The sequence below is a fragment of the Arvicanthis niloticus genome, chromosome 5 (assembly GCF_011762505.2).
Source record: "Arvicanthis niloticus isolate mArvNil1 chromosome 5, mArvNil1.pat.X, whole genome shotgun sequence".
NCBI lineage: Eukaryota > Metazoa > Chordata > Mammalia > Rodentia > Muridae > Arvicanthis > Arvicanthis niloticus.
The window spans coordinates 18,614,705-18,634,172 of NC_047662.1; the positions used below are offsets into that span (position 1 = coordinate 18,614,705).

A 19,468-nucleotide genomic window follows, 5' to 3' on the forward strand; every position below is an offset into this window, starting at 1 on the left:
GGGGGAGGGGTGGCGGGCACTAAATATAGACTTCAAGGACTGCCCGGGCATAGATTGCCTGAGCCTGGCGGGTCGTGCCTCGGGGGACAGGGGAGGGAGGACCAATCTGGGAGAAGGGGCTCTTCTCTCCTAGGGGTGCCCCAGACTCCAGGGAGATTTGAGCATAAGGGTTCTCCGAGGGGTGTCAGCGCAACTGTGGGAAGTTCAGAACTGCCGGGTCTCAGCATCACTACGCTCCCAGAGAGAGGATTTAGCTTCGCTGGCTATGCCCAAGCCCGGAAAGTTGGTGAATTCATCATATCTTAGTGCAGATTCTGAAGTCATCTGTGCCCTAACTTAGGTAGACTTCTTGGTGGGCCCAAGGCCTGTGGTGTGCACGCACTGGGGAGGTATGCTCAGAGCCGTTTGCCCACCAGTCTTTTTTTTTTTTTTTTTTTTTTTTTTTTTTTTTTTTCTGACAAGCTATCAAAGGTACCTCTCTAGGTACCACTCTCTGGAAGACTAAGCTTTGGGTGATTCTTAGGGAGGCCCCCCGGGGGGGGGGGGGCTTGGAAGAGTAACTGGGAGGAGGGAGTAATTGTGCCTCCCACTCTCGGCTATACATACAACTGCTCTCAGGTGAAAAATCTTCCAAGAATTCTCTGCAGACCTAGTTCCCCTCCTGACAGAAAATGACCTTTCTGCGAGGGTCTCTGATCGGCAGAGGGGCAGAAGAGGGCGCACGGTGAGGGTTGAGGAACTGTGAAATCTCCCAGCTTTCTGAGATAACCTCAGAAAACCCAGTCTGGAGCCTGTTGTGGACACCTGTCTCCCAACTGCTGCCGCGTGATGATGGTCGAGGATTTTTTTTTTTATTCGACAAACGGTTATCTAATCAACTAACATAAAGATCTCAGGGGCAGCAGGCTGCGCAAAATATCCATTAAAGAGGACTGTATTCACCACAGCTGGGGTGGGAGAGGAAGGAAAGAGGGCAAGTGTAAGGCCCAGCTGGGGTGGGGGCTCATCCGCCTAAGAAGTGAAATTGATTGCCGCAAAAGGCAGAGTGGAAGTTTGGGGGTGGGAGGAGCGGGTCTGTGTAATCGACAAGGCAGCAAGCGGTTATTCTATTTACTGAGCACCTAGCTTGGAAACCGGAGGGTCCCTGTCGTGTCAGTGAGGGAGGAACTGAAAAGTCCGCATAGGGATGTGGAAGGGATGGGCAGGGCCTTAGCACTGTGTTGCCAAAGCCAGTTTTTTCTTCCGTGGAGCTTCTGGGAGGGCCTCTTAGCCAAAAGAAACTTGAAGGACTCTAAGAATACCTGTCCGACCTTATTATGCAAATAGAATCTCAGGACGTGGGATGCCTCATTGGTACTCTCCTGGAATGTAGCCAGCACTGCTGGTACCCTTTATATCCCCTCTGCCCATCTGTCCAAGGGAGAGGTCCCCTGAACACAACCACACACAGTTGTCATATCTCCCTGTGAGCTTTGGGGGCAGACAGGGAACTGATAACCCCAGAGGGGCAGGCCCCCCATTCTTTACTCTCAAAGGTATTTGCTAACTCACTATGCTCCTGCCTCAGCCCCCTAGTGCTGGGATTACAGATGTTTGTCGCTGTGCCAGCATCCTTTATGCTTTTGTGTGTGTGTGAGAGAGAGTGCACACGGCAGCCGGAGGTTGGTGGTGTTCTCCTTATTTTTTTGAGATAGGGTCCCTCACTGAACCTGGAGCTGCTCAGCCAGCCTCTGGGATCCTCCAGTTTCTGCTTCCACAGAACCAGGAGTGTGAGAGCACACTGCATGCCTAGCTTTTTGCATGAGCCCTGCAGATCCAAACTCACATCTTCAAGCTTGTTGGGCAAGCATTTTCCAACAGTCTTCTCCTTCCATCGTCCTTCACTGATGACCTGTTTCGTTTCTCCCCTTGTTACACATCCAGGGGTCACCTCACAAACTCATTACCCAATTCATCATCTCAGGGCAACCAAGAGGGCGTGTGGTTGGGATCCTGGGAGACTCAAGCAAGTTTTTCTTATCTTCCCAATGCCTTTCTCCTTTCCTGGTCCCTTACTTCCCCCCTCCCCCTTCTGATTTCGTCAAGAAACAAGTGAGAGAAACAGGATCAGTCAACTCAGACCATCCCTTTCCTTTCTGTTGAACCAAGGCAGGTGAGTCATATTCTACTTCCAGGCTGGGGAACACAGTACAGACCCCACAGGGAGGGTGAGACTGCCCTCTAACGGAGCCATTCAGAGAACTTCAGCATGGGCATCATGGGCCTTGGCCACCTGCGAACTGGGCTGTAACAACTGCAATGATGAGACAGAGCAGCTGATGTCAGTCTGGGCCCTGAGCTCAGAGCCATCCCTCTGCAATCTGGCTCTGCTCGTCCCAAGTCAGTCCTTGAGCCCAGCTTTCCAATGTGTGTCTTATCCTGCAGGATGTGTGTCTTATTCATGTGGCATCCGTAGTACCTAGCAAGGGCTTGAACATAAAGCTGGACTTCAGAAAGAAAATCACCAGATTGGTAAATGGCCATGAGACAGTGCCTGCATTCGAATGGGCCCTGCCCTTGTAGGGAGAAACACAATCCTGGTATAGTAGGTTGTGTAACTTAACCCAACCCAGACATTGTCAGATCTAACTCCTGGGCTGCCTGGCCTAGGACATCAGCCCTAACACAGAAGGGCCAGTGTCCTTGGCAGAGTCACGGTTCCCATAAGGAAGACGAGCTCCTAGATCTGTGGTCTCAAGTCCCAGCTCCGAATGTTGGGGTCCAGTGTGAGCCATGCAGAGGGGTCAGCGAGGAGCTAGTCATGCAAGAGTTGCAGGGTATTTGCTGGGAGAACCCCAATCTTTGAGCCATCTCCTTCTATGAGGCCAACCTGGGAAAAGAAGGATGAAGCTGTTGGTTAAGGCTCCGTTTGCGGCTTCTCTGGGAAACGGCTACCGTCAGGCTCAGCTTCACATAGTCCTGGGCCAAGCAGGAAGGTGACACCAAGCTTAACAGTGGCTACCTCAGCCCATAGTGTTGCCACCACGGACAGAGGTCTCCCTCCCCTTTCTGCCTGCTCTTGACAACTCTACAGCCCAGGCACCCAGACTTCAAAGCATACACAAGTACTCCTACCGGAATGTTCCTCCGACACAGAGGCTGCTGGGCAGAGGGACCATCTTCCAGTTTCCGGCCTCCCCGTCTGTAGGATCGAGTGCTCTCTGAGCTGGAAGGCAAAGATGACCAATTGTTACCCTGCTGCCGGAAGCCCCTCAGAGCAGCCCAGGTAGACAAACAAGGCTGGGGGCTGGTAGTAAAGGGGAATCAGAGTCCACCAGGCCCCTAGGCTGGGTCCTCACAGGCCCTGGAGGTCTGGAACTGACCTCTCCCCAGAGAGTTCTGGGGATGTTCCCAAGTTCAATTCTCCTCAAACTCAAGTCTAGACAACAAGGGTTTGTAGAAAAGAGAGGCAGATGGATCCTGGATTGCAGTTGGATATAAGTAGAGATTTCACGGAGCCCTTAAGAAGGATCCATGCTGGGGGAACTAAGCCCTTTCTCCTCCCACCAACCTCAGCAGCCCAAGCCCCAGGCTTCTCCTTGGCTCTCCCAGCCAGCCTTGTAAGCAGGTGGACGGTAGAGGAAAAGGTAAACCACCCTCCTCTCAGCTCCAGCCTACAGCTTGGCTCCCAGAGCGAGACTATGACCCAGGCTTCAGACAGGGTCAAGTGGGGAAGCCAATGAATTCTTGGAGGGTCAGGGGACACGCTGGATGGCACAGCCAAGCCCTTACCAACCTGAACTTGACAGGGAGATGCACCTCGGCAGGGGTGGTTCCAGATGCCAGGGCAGGTCGGGAGGTGCCGGGTGGCTCCTGGAGGCCTTCTTCAGGGCTAGACAGGGCCTGGCTCAGCCCTCCAGGTTCCACAGAGCTGGTGAGGCTGGAGGAGGAAGAGGCTGGGCTGCTCTGGTTCTCGGAGGCCTCAGGAGACTCTGATCTCAAGCTGGGAATGTCAGGATGATCTGGAACCACAAAGTGACAAGGTTTTCTTTTAGTTGTGCCCCCTCCTCCCTGTAGTACAAAGGCAGAGATGCTGAGCTGGTGGGAGACGGCTCAGGAGTTAACAGCACTGGCTGCTCTTCCAGAGGTCCTGAGTTCAATTCCCAGCAATCGCATGGTGGTTCATGACCATCTATAAAGGGATCCGATGCCCTTTTCTGGCATGCAGGTGTACATGCAGATAGAGCACTCACATTAAAAAAGAAAAAAGTACATAAATAAATAAATTTTTAAAAAAGAAAGAAAGCAGAAACATTTTCCTCTTTGCTCACCGTCAAAGCTGACTTTGGTTTCTAGGAATCCTCGTTGTCCTTTCCCAACGTCCAGCCCTGTACCCCAGCCCTGTCACTCAGTGGTCATGTGATCGCCCACACCAGCCATGGTAGCTCATGCAGTTTCTATTCACCCTTTCTCCTTGGCCTGGGCCTTCCTGCCCATCCCTCAAGCTCCACTTAGGCACCACCTCCCCTTATCACTCTCCTGACCTCCCAAAACAAGCTCCACCCATCCAACACACAGTCCAAGAGCACAGCCAGGCTCTGCTCAGAGTCGGAGAGAGCCGTCTGCGCAGGTCCAAACCTGGACCCGCTGGGATGGACTAGCAGTCTTCAGTGTGCAGAGCCTCCTGTTAGGACTGACTGCTTTCCGGTCGTTATCTCCTCACTAGACTGACGCGGGGCATGCTCTACACATGCTTGTCTTTTTGTTTAAGTGCGGCACTGAAGGATCTGAGTAAGACCAACCTGGTTGTGATCTCACAACAGAAGCTTGAACTCACTCAACATCTCCATTTCCTGACGGAGAGGACGGCAAGCCTAAGGGAACTTAGACGGCAGGATGGGCTTGCCACCCTTCACTCTGCTGTTTTCAGGGTCTCAAGGAGCCCAAGCTGGCCTTGAACTCCTGACCCTCCAAACTCCACCTGCTGAGAGCTGAGATAGCAGGTGCCAGCCGCCACCCTCGGCTCTGCCATGTGTACACAACTCAGTGCCCCACAAAGCAGTCTCTCAATAAATGGCTGGATCACAGTTACACAGGTACAGTTGGGCAGTCAACTGTACCTCCACTGGAATGTCCGGCTCTCCCGAGGAGTATGGTCCGAGAAGAGTTTTTGATGGGCAGGGGCGGGGGACTATCCTCGCTTTGGCTCTGAGAGGTGGCTGGTCCCGGGTTGGCGACGGTCTCATAGGTCTTGTTGCTGATGTCCAGCCTCCCACTGCCACAGCAGGCCTGTGCTGGGGGCTTCACAGGGCAGTGCTGCGGAGACAAGCCCATCTTGGTTTCCACAGCTCAGCCTCCCTCTTCCCATGGCAGTCCCAATATGGCTCTTTTATTTATTTATTTTTTCTTTTTCTTTTTTTCTTTTTTTTTTCTTTTTTTCGAGACAGGGTTTCTCTGTGTAGTCCTGGCAGTCCTGGAACTCACTCTGTAGACCAGGCTGGCCTCGAACTCAGAAATCCGCCTGTCTCTGCCTCCCAAGTGCTGGGATTAAAGGCGTGCGTCACCACTGCCCGGCTCCAATATGGCTCTTGTCTGGTGCAGTCTAGAGGGAAAAGGGCTAAGCCTACCTTTTCTTCCTCCTCCTCCTCCTCACTGTCAAAACCGTGTTCCATGGAATGTCCCCAGTGGTAGTCCATATGGAGAGGGAAAGCGAGTGTCCCTGCTTGTGCCTGCTCCAGCTGCCAGAAACAAAGGCTTGCCACGTCAGAGGGACAATAGGCTGAGGAAGTGTTAGGGGACAGGCTCTCCGAGCAGACTCACCAGCTCCTCACACTCTTTGTGCTGTCTGCTCCTGGCTATGTCCAGGGCTGTCTCTCCAGCATCATTTACTGTGAAGGGTAAATCCAGGGACCATGGTCAGAATCAAGGGGACACTGCAGCTTAGAGTTTAATATGGGCCTTGGGATCAGATTGTCTGAGTATGAAAACTGGTTCTCTGACTTCCTGTGAGGTCATAGGTGGTCTGCTTAGTCCCGCTGGGTCTTAAACTGTGTCATCTATTAAGTGAATATGATCCGTGAAACTATCTGTTCAGGCTGTGAGGAGTCACTGAGTAACAGTACAGATCACTTATCATGGGACCAGACACATGTTATACAGTAAGCAGGTAACAATTCCATCACTAGAACCCAGATTCAGCTAGGATTTGCTTTGCTCCATCTGCAAACCTTTTCACAGGCTCACTAGCTCTGTGAAACTCTCATTTTATACGTGAGGAAGCTAAGACAAGAAATGAGTGACAACCCCCACCCTGAGGAAGGCAGAAGCAAGCCAGGGGGAGTATCCCTGTAAAGGGTGTGCTTGCTATCAATGCTCTGGTCTGTGAAGGCAGAAGGCCCCAGACGCAGTGGTCAGAAAGGAGTCTGAAGGAGGCCTAGAGCCGCACCTGCCCCCACGGGAGCTCTCCCTTTCAGCAGCAGCTTGAGACAGTCCAGCTGGCCGTGGAGCGCAGCGCAGTGCAGGGCGGTGTTTCCATCCGCAGCCTTGGCATCCAAGTGGCCACTAGGAGGAGGGGGTTGCAGGGAGGTTCCGGGAGAGAAACAGGTAGGCAAAGGGGGGGTGGCCAAGGTCCCAGGGAAAGAGGGGGGAGGTGGACAAGGAGGGAGTTGGGACCAGCGAGGCTGCTGATGGCAGACAGGCTCTCACCCATTCTGGATGAGGAAGTCCACTATCGGCAGAGAAGCCTGGCTGGCGACTCTGATGGCCAAGTGCAGGGCGAGCTCTCCAGGTGCCTGGACACACACATACACACATGGCTGAGTTTCCCCTGTCACCTGCCCTCTTGGACCCTTGTTGCCCCAACATCTCTGAATAGGATGTCATCAGAAACCCCAAGAGAGGAGACATCTGGACAGACCCTCACATTAGGGAAGCCTGGGAAGGTCCAGGCTGTCCTTTATGGCTTCCTTCAGTGGTTCCCAAATCTTAATCCGGGCTCCCCTTCTCTCCCACTTCCTCACTGAGGTCTCTCTGGCCTGTTCTCCGGCTTGCTTGTGCTGCCTACCTTACCCAAGCGCTCGCTCCAGTGCTATGCCCCCAGTGCCCACTGGGTGGCCTGTGAAGGTTTCAGTTGTACAATTCAGAGACACCATGCTCTCCTGCAGTGCAGGGAACAATGCAGGGCCTCACAGGCAAGCTCACAATGCTTGTCACCAAGCTACACCCCCAGGCGGTGACATTCACTAGTTTTGTTTGTAAAAGATTGTCTTCCTCCTCCCCCTCCCCCCCAATTTACATGCGTGGTTTTGTCTGAATGTCTGTGTGCCACATGTATACAGTGCCCACAGAGGCCGGAGAAGGCATTGGGTCCCCTGGAACTGGAGATACAGACAGTTGTGAGCCTCCATGTGAATGCTGGGAACTGAATGTCTGTCCCCTGGAAGAGCAGTCAGTGCTTTTAACCACTGAGGCTTCTCTCCAGTTTCATACACCCAGTTTTAAATGTCCAATCAGTCCCAGGAATCCTGCTGATGAAATCTTTCCTCCCTCATGAACTCATCACCAGAATGCAGTAGCTTTCACTACTCCGATCAGATCTGGTCTTCCCTACTTCCAAGGCTACTCTAACCCACTTTATAAACGAGGAAATAGGACTCCTCAGAGGTCCCGGGAGGGGCTCTCACCTGTCCATCAGGCCCTGGAAGCAGCTGTCCGAAGTCCTGCCCATTGGCAAAGGCCTCCAGAACTGACAGGAGGTCCCGGCTGCAGATGGCTGTCCGTAGCTTCTGGGGCTCAGGTGTGGAACGGCGTGCAAACTTGTGCTCTACATACTTGGCTACAATGTAGTTTCTGCGGCTGCTCCTACCAAGATAACAGACAATCACGGGACCCCAGAAATTTTTCGCATAGCAACTTCTGGAACCACCCTCCAGGTGAGTCCGCTGTGCTGATAACTTCCGGTTCAGAGGGCTCCCTTCTTCCCAGCCTTCTGACCCCAGATCCTTCTCAGACCCTGGAACCTGGGGAGCTAGCAAGCCCATCTTCTGAAACCATTCTTACATGTCACTCTCAGGAGAGGGTTTAGGGCAGCCGTGGGAAGGCAGGTGGGCCTCCATGACTTCATTGAAGTGGGCGTTTCCGATGTTCAAAGCCAGCTGGAGGCACAGTACAGCAGGAGCGGAAGTCGGAGGGTAAAATCACGTGTTAGGACATAGTTCCTGGCAAGGTTCACCCTTCAAAGTTTAGTCCCTCCCTACAGTTCCCTAAGCCCCGCCTCCACGCCCCTCCTCTGACCCCTGCCCCGGCTCTCACCAGCAGCTCCGAGGGGCCCAGGAGGTCCAAGGTGAGCGACTGTATGCGGGAGAAGCGCACGCCCAGCTCCCGGTGGACACCCGAGCACTGGATGCAGGTGAGCACGCCCAGGTTGGTGCTGAGCCACGTGGGATCTGCAGAGGAGCGCAGTTGGCGCCTACATCCCAGGACCCCTTCTCCAGGCCCCCCACCAAAGCTTCCCTACCGCTGACCTGGTGCCCCACAGTCGCAGCAATGGCCATTCCCTGGTCTGCTCTTCACCTCAGCGACGAGCATGTTGTTTAGGTCGTGGGGCTCTGTATCCAATCTGGTGCCCCACGACCACTGGCCGTCTCTGGGCTCCCCGTGAAAGGCGCTGCTCAGTGCTTCGTCCTTGCTGTTCTGTAGCACAGACACCCATCTGTGCAGATGGGACGGCGGGTTGGGAACAGGAGACTGGATGTGCACTGCCTCCCAGCCCCCACCGCTGGCCCAGAGCAGGTACTCACGCCTCACACTCTTGCTCGTCCTCTGCATGGAAGTGGTATGTACGGTTGTCTATGGAAGAGAGAAAAGGGCATCAAGCCCACAGATAGGCAGGCCTTCCCCAGGACAAACATCAGGTGCCCCTGAGATCAGGCCCTCCTAAGTGAGTGTTACCACCTCCATAAGTCATCTCCAACGTAGGACCCCCCAACAAGGCTCTCTGTATGATCCAGGCTCAGTGCACAGCACACCCCCAGCTCAAGCACAGCGTGGCCCTCACCTCCAGCCCCACCACACTCTAGTCTCCTTGGTTCCTTCCTCTCTCCCTCTTCCTAGCCCTGCCAGCTCCCAGGCTGTTGTGTCTACGGATCTAACCATACTGCACCCTGCTTCCGGACACCTAGGGTCCCTACTATCAGGGAACAAGGTCCAGACAGGCCGGGCGGTGGTGGCGCACGCCTTTAATCCTAGCACTTGGGAGGCAGAGGCAGGCGGATTTCTGAGTTCGAGGCCAGCCTGGTCTACAGAGTGAGTTCCAGGACAGCCAGGGCTACACAGAGAAACCCTGTCTTGAAAAAAAAGCCAAAAAAAGCCAAAAAAAAAAAAAAAAAAAAAAAGTCCCAGGCCTTGCCTCTCGCTGCTCCTGTGTGAAGTCCCTTGGAAGACTGGCGTGGGGAGTCTGTTCCACTTCCATGTTTTTTGCCCTGCTACCCCCCTTCCAAAGCCCCCCTTCTCCTAAATGCTACAATATCTGCATCTCTCAAGGCTAAACACAAATGTTCTCCTGAAACAGCTCTTAATTCTCTATGGCAGCTCAGGTCTTCCAAGGGTCTGTATGCACGCCTCTCTCCTCTGGATATCCCCCCTGCAAGAGCCCTGGATCCTGTCTCTCTCCTTCTAAGAGGCTTCCTTGTCTGGAATAATGGCTCAGCAGTTAAGAGCACTGGCTGCTCTTCCAGAAGATGTAGATTCAGTTCCTAGAACACACAGCGCTTTCTATAACCACAGTTCTAGGGGATCCATCACACACACACATGCAGTCAAAATATCAGTACACATAAAATAAAAATAAATCATTAAGAGGCTTCCCTGAAGACAAGCGCCCCCTTTAAAAAAAAAAAAATGAGACAATGTCTCTTGTAACCAGGCTGGCCTAAACTCCCCATGTAGCTAAGGATTACCTTGAACTTCTGATTCCCCTCCCTGGATTACAGATGTGTGTCACCATCACCATGCCTGGTTAGATGGTCCTCAGCACTGAACCAAGAGCCATATGCATGCTAGGCAGTGTTAGCTGTTCCTGGCCCGAGAGCTTTCCTAGCCTGCACTCACTCCCCTAAAGCTTGGCGTTAAAGCTCCCTACCCTCAGATCCACAAAAAAAGTTAAACCTGTTTCAAAAGCCAGATAAGCCAGAGCCATTCAAATGTGCTCTCCATGACCACCACGCTTAATCTATGCAGGAGGTAGATGTGTTTTCATGTTCAGTAGGATGAGAGGCGAAACCCTGTAAAGTGCTAAGCCCTTGGAGCCCTGGGCCTGCAAGGCTATATAGCAGGACTTCATATAGAGCCAGGGCTGTAGCGCCCTCAGGAGGAGCAGTGTGGGTGGGGCTGGCGTGGACTACTCACGGGTCACCAGGTCGAAGCACCGTTTCTCCTCAGGGTTTGGCCTCACTTGGCACGTGAGCAAGGCCAGCTTCACTGGCGGCCTGTTGATCTGTGGAAGTTTGAGGGTAGAGGATCATATCTTCTGGTTCCGTATCTATTAAGTAAGTATGAAAGACCCTTTCCTCCCGGGGAGGGATGTGCATCCTAAGTTGAACCTTCGGATACCATCCTTCCTCCTACCAGAGATCACCAATAGTCCGTTATCTAAGGTAGAGGCCTGTTCTAGAGGGAGGGCTTTGCATCTGTCTGCTCAGAAGCCCGAAGAGATCTCACCATGCTGTGCGAGATGGTCAGGCAGCCATACTTCACTCCACATTTCCTCTTCTGCCAGACTCTTCGAATCCTAAAGCCCAGGACAGAAAAACAGTGTCCAGTGGCTCACATCTAATTCTGTTGCATCCAAGAACAAGAATGCAGCACATCTTCCCATCCGTTCGTCCGTCCACTGTGCCTCGCCACTCCCTGCCCTCGAGAAGCTCCCAGGATGCTGGGGCAAAGCCTCATGCTTTGGAATTCCTACTCTAAGGGTCAAGATGACTCTGGTACCCTGAGCGCTTCCAGCCTGATGGAAGAGACACAACCCACAACCTCACTTTGTGCGTGAGCATACCTGAGCACACGAATTGGGAGAGGGGATGACCTGAGGGAGTCACATGAGCATGACCCCATAGGCTCAGGTTTGAACACTTGCTCCACAGTTGGCAGAACTATTTGGGAAAGATTAGGAGATGTGACCTTGTTGGAGGAGATGGATGTATCACTGGGGGCTAAACTTTGAGGTTTCAAAAGCCTGTCCCATTCCCTGGTAGCTTTTTTTTTTTTTTTCCCCTGCTCTGTGCTTGTGGGTGAGCTGTGAGCTCCCTGCTACCAAAGCCTGCCTGTCTGCTGCCATGATGGCTGCCATGATGGTCGCAGACTCACCCTCTGGAACTGTAAACCCCCTCTAAACTCTTCCTTTCATAAGTTGCCTTGGTCATGGTGTCTCTTCCCAGCAATAGACAGTAACTAAGACAGTCAGTTCTCTATTTCTACCACGTGGGTTCCAGGGATTGAACTCAGAGTCAAGCGTGTCAGCAAGAACCCTTACCCTCTAAGTGATCTCACTGGGCCATTTTTAAAATAAAAAGTTAACACCAGGAAGCGAGGCACAGTCGAGGTTTTCACATCTAGGGATAGTCCCGTATACTGTACAGAGGCCAAGGTATATATAAAATATAAAGGTATATTTTAGTGTTTGGTAGGTCTCAATTGCTGCTGACATCAAACTCATGGCAATCTCCTGCTTCAGACTCCCAAATGCTGGCATTAAAGGCGTGTGTCAGGGATGGCCTTGTTGCTGCAATTCTTGGAGAATAACCTCTAGTGACCTTTAGGAAAGAGTTACATGCACAGTCGTCCTCTGATAATTGTATTCTAGCAGACTGTGCGAAATGGTCCACGGGACTGTGGACAGCCTTCATTCCTAGCTGTGTGTCTTTGGGCAAGTTGCCTAAGCTCTCTGAGTCACTCACCCATCACTTTTCTTGTACAGGAAGCCCACCTTCTCAGTCCCAAACTGCTTGTTGCCTTGGTGCTGGTGGATGCTGTAGCCGCCCCCTGAGTTCTTCCGGTTTGGGTGCTCCTGCCCCTCAGACAAGCAAAGGAGACTTCAGGATGTCTGGGAGGGAAGAGCCCGTGCTACACTGCTCCTGGGGGGGGCCACATGGGGCTCTCCCTCCCTGCCTCCCTCCATATGCCAGGGTGTGATGGGTGGGTCAGACATCTCTTTTAGAATGATTCAGAGGCTGACCTCTCTGCTGTCCAGATGCAGCATCCCTCGGAGGGAGTCCCGGAGCTGGGTGAGCTTGTGCAGTTCCTCCTCCTGGGCCTGCCGAAGCTACGGGCAGAGGGATGGTGCAGGGCAGAGCCTGACCCAGTGTGTGACAGGAGCCAGCTCTTCATACTCACAGCTTCCCAAAGGGATGGGGGAGGGGGAGTGTTGACCGCACACTGAGGGACAGACGGGACTTACCCCATGGACCGAGGCTGCCAGCTTGTCGATGAAGGGGGACAGGCTCTGAGCTGCCTTCCAGCCATCTTGGAAGAAGCTAAGAAAAGTCAGAGGCCAAACAAGGGATCAGGGAGGGAAGGAAATGGGGATGTGGCCAGAAGTTAGAGAAGGTCCCCACATGGCATGCAGCCTGAGGGTGAGAGCAGGCGTGCAGAGGTGAGACTCGCCAGGTTCAGCTCGAACTGACTAGTTTCAAGAGCTTGATAAGTAGGCCTCCGTCTTTCCCATATCTATGGATAAACGCTGCATCTGCTCACGGGTGCTAGGCGATTGGTGAGATCACCATATCCATCCCTTAGTGCCTGAACCATGCCGAGTACTTTATAAAGTGGCATCTGTGTAAAAAAACTGTTGCCAACGAGGTCCATACATACAGAGACCTAGAGGGTCTCAAATCCCAGAGGGGTGCTTTGTCCTGTTCCTCCAAAACATTAAGGGTGGAGGCAGAGGACTTACTTGTGCTGGGCGTGGAAGAACTTGATGAGGCTCTGCAGGAAGTCTGGGCCTTGCTTCACCTGGCTCTCTCCAGCTTTGACAAGGTACTGGCAAAGGACAAGACAAAACAATGTGTGACGTGAACTGGATCCTGGTTTTGTTCCCTGCCCCAGGGCTAAGCCTCTTAGCCATGACTGAACCTTGGTACATCCTACAGGCCAGCTGGCCAGCCCCAGGGCCTGCGACTGTTGCCTTGAGGGTTTAGAAGGAACAAACAGGAAACACACCCCACACATCCTCACTAGGGGCTTGCACCTCACCTCACACATGTGCAGCTGGAAGACTCGTCGCTCTCGCTGTGTGTCCTGGGACATCACCCCATGGTGGCTTCCTCCTAGGAACCTGGCTCGATCCCTCTCCTTCTCCAGTTTGGCCCTAGGTCATAAGAGAAGAGACATTTGAAGACACTTTGCCAGCCCTTATGCCACCCACCATCCTCACCATGGATCCATGTGTGTGTGGACAGAGCCCTTCCCTGTGCCATCTATGTGCTGGGGCAGAAAGTGGGAAGGTCTGGGGAGTCCAGGGGGTCACAAAGGGGAAAGGCACAAATCACATCAAAGCAGAGGCAGGGGAGTAAAACAAGAGACCTGGCCTTGTCACAGCAGCTTAGAAAGCGATGTCTGTGCTGCCTGCGATTGGAAGCCGGAAACATTAGCTTGAGGGAAGCTAGGGCTGGGCAGGAGGGCTAGACCTTGGGATACCTTAGGTGGACGGTCAGGGAGCTGTCCAGAGATGGACAGGGATAGGATATTGCTGAGGCTGGACCACAGGGGGCCTGGATCCCACCAATTAAGCTTCTGGGTCTTTAAGGTAGAGCAAAGGTATGAAGATTTACGCCATAGGCATTAAGGGTCAGGTGGAACCAAGGCTGAGTCCTTCTGCTTAGCTAGAAGGGACTTAGAAAATGTGTGTGGGATAGATGATCATAGAGCCCTGGTTGTCAGGAGCCCACAGAGCTTCTCAGTCAAAGCTCGGAAGGCCTGTGGCACCCAGGCTGGGCTGTACCTCTGGGGCGGAGGGCTAGCCTAGTACCCACGAATCTCTGCTTCAATTTCCACACCTCCCCTACTAAAAAATGAATGAGCTAGGGCCTCTCCCCTGTACCCCAACAGCTCTCCAGGGTAGCTATGAATGAGCTAGGGCACCTCCCCTGCACCCCAACAGCTCTCCAGGGTAGCTATGAATGAGCTAGGGCGCCTCTCCTGCACCCCAACAGCTCTCCAGGGGTAGCTATGAATGAGCTAGGGTGCCTCCCCTGCACCCCAACAGTTCTCCAGGGGTAGCTATTTTTCCTCTTTGGGGCTGGTGGATGCATTTGTGGTTTGTTTCCAGGAAGTCCACTCATGAGTGTATTTGGACATCTCAGACTGGGTGTAGGGATCTATGAGTCCCATGTACAGGAGACATTTGCTTAACAGTTCTGCCTCCTAGTGAATGTGAGCCCTGAGCAGGGCAGAGCAGATGGGGTGGGACTAACCCCTACAGGCAATGAACTGCATAGCTCCTCCTCATTGAGCCTCAGTCTTCAAATCTGGAAAATGGGGAAGCTTTCTGTACCCAGATGCTAGGCAAGTAAGAGACTGGGCAAGCAGAAGTGAGAAATAAGAGAAGGGTGGAAGGATGAGACTCTGGGAGGTAAAGGCAGGCATCAGGGTGCTGTGAGGAGGGACAGAAAACTCAAGGCAATCACACACCTGTCGTCCTTACGGCACTGAGCTGGGTGGAGATGCCCAGTCTCCTGCACACCTCGCCTACTGCTCTTCTCTCCATCCAACCAAACTGCCCGCACATCCTTCCCCTCTGTGTGGAGACTACCACGGTGCTGCCATTTTGTGTTTCTGTTATTTATTGAGCCATTTCTCTTGTCGTTCAAACCAGGAAGATACAATAAGGTAGGGACCTGGTGCTGGGTCAATCTATCCATCCATCCACCCACCCGTCTGTCCGTCCATCTGTTCATCCATCTATCTATCATCTATGAATTGGGGGTGACGGTAGCGCCTTCTCCTGCCCGGGGAGTAAACCTGACAACAGTATAAAGAGCTCTCCACCAAGGACGCCCTTCAGAAGCACTAACTGTGATGATTCTTCCCTGTTTTCTCCTTCTCAGAGCCTGGGTCTTAAGTAGCCCAATCTGGCCTCACTCGCTATCAGATTATCTTGACCCCCCCTGACCTTCCAGCATCCACCTCCCAAGCACTGACATCATAGGTGTGCATCACACCAGCTTTTATACGGTTCCGGGGAGCAAGCCCAGGTCTTTGTGTGTGCCAGGCAGTCGCACTGCCAACTGAGCTACATCCTAAAGCTAACTATTATTTTTACACACCAAAGTGACAAGCTCACGAGGCAGGACTCGACACTCCACTGTACAGATGAGAAGCTTAAGGCCTGTCCTAGCCACACAGTTCTGAAGTGGCCGAGGCGGGATCTGAACCCAGATCTATTTGATGCTAACACCTATCTTAGTCCCCACCATCTGGAGACAGCCACACTGTCTTTGTAACCCAGAAGAAGTAAGTTGCTCAAGATCACAAGCCAGGGCTGGAGAGATGGCTCAGTGGTTAAGAGCACTGGCTGCTCTTCCAGAGGACCCAGGTTCAATTCCCAGCCTCCACATAGAGGCTCACAACCATGGGTGATTCTAGTTCCAGGGGACTCTAACAGTCTCCACAGGCACTGCATACACACAGTGCACATTCACTCCGGCACAAATACATATAAAACCAAAATAAATATTAAAAATGAAAAAAAAAAAAAACAAAAAAAAAAAAAACCAAATCCAAGCTGGTCAGAGGAAATGCTTGGGGTAGATAATGCCCAGCTCTGGGCTTCTGCCTCTCAGGCCTTTCCCCAGGTCTGGTACAGAGGTGGGAAATGAACACTTGTTGAATTTTTCTGTTCTTTTTAAAGACTTATTTATTTATTGGTTTTTTTTTTTTGAAACAGGGATTCTCTGTGTAGCCCTGGCTGTCCTGGAACTCACTCTGTAGACCAGGCTAGCCTCCAACTCACAGATCTACCTGCCTCTGCTTCCTGAGTGCTGGGATCAAAGGCATATGCTACCACACCTTTGAAATCTTACAAAAAGTTCTCTAGGAAAAAAAAAAAAACTTAGTGAAGGCAGAGTTGCTTGGGAAGGCCTGTAGGAAAGGTCGCTTCGTCCATTTTGGTAGACGTGGCGCTGCAAGACGAAGGGAAAAAGAGTCACATGATTCCCTCAGCAGCTCATCCAGATAAGGCTAGCCTGTCTCTCTGCAGCCCATTTTTGGATCTCTAAAATGAGCAGATGGCCACACAGCATCCCAGACAGGATAAGGCCCTGTGCTCTCAGCTAGAAGATGCGGAAGGCCCCAGACCTGGACAGGTGTGCATAGCTCTAGGAGATGGAAGGACAATAAATGTTGCAGCATCTGCTCTTTGGAACCTGTCCCACAGAGGTCATTACGCACGGAAGCAAATATTTAGTTCCCAGGATGCTTCCCCCATGACAGGCAGATTAAATACATTGCAGAATGTGCATGTTGGCACACCCTGCCCCAGCTAACTGCTGCTGTCTGAGAATATTATACTAATGCAGAAAGATGGGTCACAATTTTAGCTTCTTTTTTTCTTTTTTGAGACAGGGTCTCATGCATCCTAGACTAGCCTCAAATTCTGTGAGTAGGGGTCGGTAACCTTGAACTTCTCACCCTCCTGTCTTGTCTTCCTGGGTACTGGAATAACAGGTCTTTGCCGCCACCACACGAAGTTATTCTCCGCTGGGAACTGGACCCAGAGCTCTGAGTGCCATAGGCAAGCACTCTCTCTGCACTGAGCTACATCCCCACTTTATTTACTTGCTTTTGAGACAGGGTCTCATTATGGAGCCCTGGCTAACCTGGAACTATGTAGACCAGGCTGGCCTCAAACTCATAGAGATCCACCTGCTCTGCTCCCAGAGTGCTGGGATTAGAGGCGTGTGCCACCAAGCCCAGCCCATTTTGAGGCAAGGTCTCTCTATGTACCAGGCTAGCTTCAAACTTTTAATCCTCCTGCCTCACTTTCCCAAGTAGGACCATTGTAGGTACATAACTGTGTCTAGCTTCAGATAATATTTCTTAATCAAAAATAGTACACAATATGGTTATTTTGGTCTCAGTCTTATTAACATATTTCTTTTTTTTTTTTCTTTTCTTTTTTTTCTTTTTTTTTTTTTTTTTTTGTTTTTTTTTTTTTGTTTTTTTTGTTTTTTTTTGGTTTTTTCGAGACAGGGTTTCTCTGTGTAGTCCTGGCTGTCCTGGACCTCACTCTGTAGACCAGGCTGGCCTCGAACTCAGAAATCCACCTGCCTCTGCCTCCCAAGTGCTGGGATTAAAGGAACCGCCCGCTTGTTAACATATTTCATGGTGGAAAAATAATGTCTCCTTCCTGGGGATTAAAGGTTTTTCTTCCTATGCGTGAGAGTTTCTCCCTGCTTCCCTTTGCTTTTTAGTTTTTTTCTTTCTGAGATAGAGCCTCACATATCCCAAGCTGGCTTCAAACTAGCCATGTTCCAGAGGCTGGCTCTGAAACTGTTCTTCCTGCCCCCACTTCTTACACACTGCAGAAATTATAGGAGTGTATCGCCACCACACCTCAACTTTGGTTTGGTTTTGTGTGTGTGTTTTAAGTGACTTCTGGGAATTGAACTTAGGTCCTCAAGCTTGCAATGTGAACACGACTGAGACATCTCCCTGGCCCATTCACCTGGCCTCTTTTTTTTTTGTTTTTTTTTTTTTTTTTTGTTTTTTTTTGGTTTTTTTCGAGACAGGGTTTCTCTGTGTAGCCCTGGCTGTCCTGGAACTCACTCTGTAGACCAGGCTGGCCTCGAACTCAGAAATCCACCTGCCTCTGCCTCCCAAGTGCTGGGACTAAAGGCGTGCGCCACCACCATCCACCTCTTTTTTTTTTTTTTTTTTTTTTAGTTATGAAATTATAGTGCTATGCGTTTTTGTAAAATAAAATAAAATGCCTAGCACAGACATTCCCCACAAAGTGACCCTAATATACAAAGTGACCCCCCCCTTAAAGCTGATTAAACTCCTGGGACCAAGTAACTCTTGCCTCAGCCTCCTATGTATCTGGGGCCATAGGTATGTGACACCATGCTGAGCAAACTCTCCCCCCCCTTTTTTTTTAAACTTCACCATATTTTTTAGATTATATTTCTGCTTTAGCACAATGTAAGCAAAACTAATTTTTCTAAGGAATAATACAGATTCTGAAACTGGAGCCTGAGGGAGAACGAGGAGTCTGCTTAGGGAGAGCTGGCCACTGGAGGCCAGTCTCCTCTGTCCCTGGGACAGCATGAGGAAACCTGGGTACCTCTCCCCTCCTCTTCTATGTCCATCCCAATGTTTGCCGCTACCATCTGCTGCCCAGCTGTGTGGCCCTGAGCTAACTAACAGCTCAGCCCCTTTGAGCCTCTGGACACTAACACCTCCTTCTCAGGGCTGAGTTATCTTGAGGATGTGGTATCCTCATTCACATGGGCACCACAAGGCCAAAAGGTCACTGGAGGCAGCATCCCATGGTCCTTTCACTACAGCTCCCTTGGGCTGTCTTGCAGCACAGCCCCCAGAACCCAGGTGGGCCTGACTATAGGCTCTGAAGAGCCAGACACCCCGAGTGACACACCCCAAAGTCAGCCTCCTTCTTCAACGCAGACATGCTCTCCTGAAGGCCACCCTTCCACAGCCACTTACACTTTGGTTTCGTAGTCTTTCCATGCCTTCTCCAGATGCTTTTTGGAATCCTGGAGTTGAGAAAAGAACGAGTTGCCCAAAGGGAGGCATGAGCCCTGGGATAACAGGATGTTCTGCTGCCTCCGGGAGAATCCCACTCGTGAGCTATGAGTGAGTGATGTTGTCCAGAATTGTTCTCCAGTGGACACTAACACACCTACCCAACTCCCTTCCCCAGGCTCAGCCCACCCCAGCTTCTCCCCAGAGTTGCCAAGAACCAGTCAGGTGTGGTGGAGTCTAGCCTGGACTGCAGCCAGCCTCTGGGCTCTGCTATGAGTCTTGTCGTGGGCTGTGGAGAATGAGGCAGGAAGCTGAAGGTCAAATACCACCCCAATTTTATCCTACCAATCTCTTCTGCCTGATTTGAGACCACCAGGAAATTGTATGGATACATAGAATAGTTGAGAACTCTCCCTGAGGCCATGCGGCAAACCAGTAAGATTCAGCTGACCCCTGGCCTGGCTTGCCTGGGCTGGATACCTGAGCCTTAGCTAACCCAACTCTCCACACCCTTCTAGACAGCCTCAACTTCTGAGAAAAAAGTCACCAGTCTGGTCTGGGAGGTTCCACTCAGATGAGGACAGTTCCTCCTCATGCTTTGTGGGGCGGAGTGCCAGGGAGGTGACTTTGCCACCTCCTTTCACAGGAACTCTCTGCATGGACCCAGGGATGCTGGGTGCAGAGGAGCAGCAACAGAACACTGAGGATCCTGGCCTGCACCCTGGACCTCCAT

At 51.8% G+C, this 19,468-nt stretch overlaps 1 protein-coding gene across 1 annotated transcript in view; it reads right to left on the bottom strand.

Annotated features, from left to right (window-relative positions):
• Positions 1-1,808: 1,808 nt before the first annotated feature.
• The window catches only part of Asap3 (ArfGAP with SH3 domain, ankyrin repeat and PH domain 3), a 40,354-nt gene continuing 22,694 nt past the window's right edge, over positions 1,809-19,468 (bottom strand). The window contains exons 5-25 of the mRNA XM_034502454.2: positions 18,697-18,746; positions 13,228-13,342; positions 12,929-13,014; positions 12,434-12,509; positions 12,212-12,298; positions 11,934-12,043; positions 10,696-10,765; positions 10,384-10,471; positions 8,778-8,826; positions 8,502-8,689; positions 8,290-8,423; positions 8,038-8,132; positions 7,662-7,839; positions 6,685-6,770; positions 6,425-6,540; positions 5,800-5,867; positions 5,607-5,717; positions 5,100-5,295; positions 3,776-4,001; positions 3,115-3,205; positions 1,809-2,869 (exon numbers count right to left, since the gene is read on the bottom strand). Coding sequence (XP_034358345.1) covers positions 2,795-2,869; positions 3,115-3,205; positions 3,776-4,001; positions 5,100-5,295; positions 5,607-5,717; positions 5,800-5,867; positions 6,425-6,540; positions 6,685-6,770; positions 7,662-7,839; positions 8,038-8,132; positions 8,290-8,423; positions 8,502-8,689; positions 8,778-8,826; positions 10,384-10,471; positions 10,696-10,765; positions 11,934-12,043; positions 12,212-12,298; positions 12,434-12,509; positions 12,929-13,014; positions 13,228-13,342; positions 18,697-18,746 — 2,295 coding nt within the window. The 3' untranslated portion in view covers positions 1,809-2,794. The remainder of the gene's footprint in view (positions 2,870-3,114; positions 3,206-3,775; positions 4,002-5,099; positions 5,296-5,606; positions 5,718-5,799; positions 5,868-6,424; positions 6,541-6,684; positions 6,771-7,661; positions 7,840-8,037; positions 8,133-8,289; positions 8,424-8,501; positions 8,690-8,777; positions 8,827-10,383; positions 10,472-10,695; positions 10,766-11,933; positions 12,044-12,211; positions 12,299-12,433; positions 12,510-12,928; positions 13,015-13,227; positions 13,343-18,696; positions 18,747-19,468) is intronic.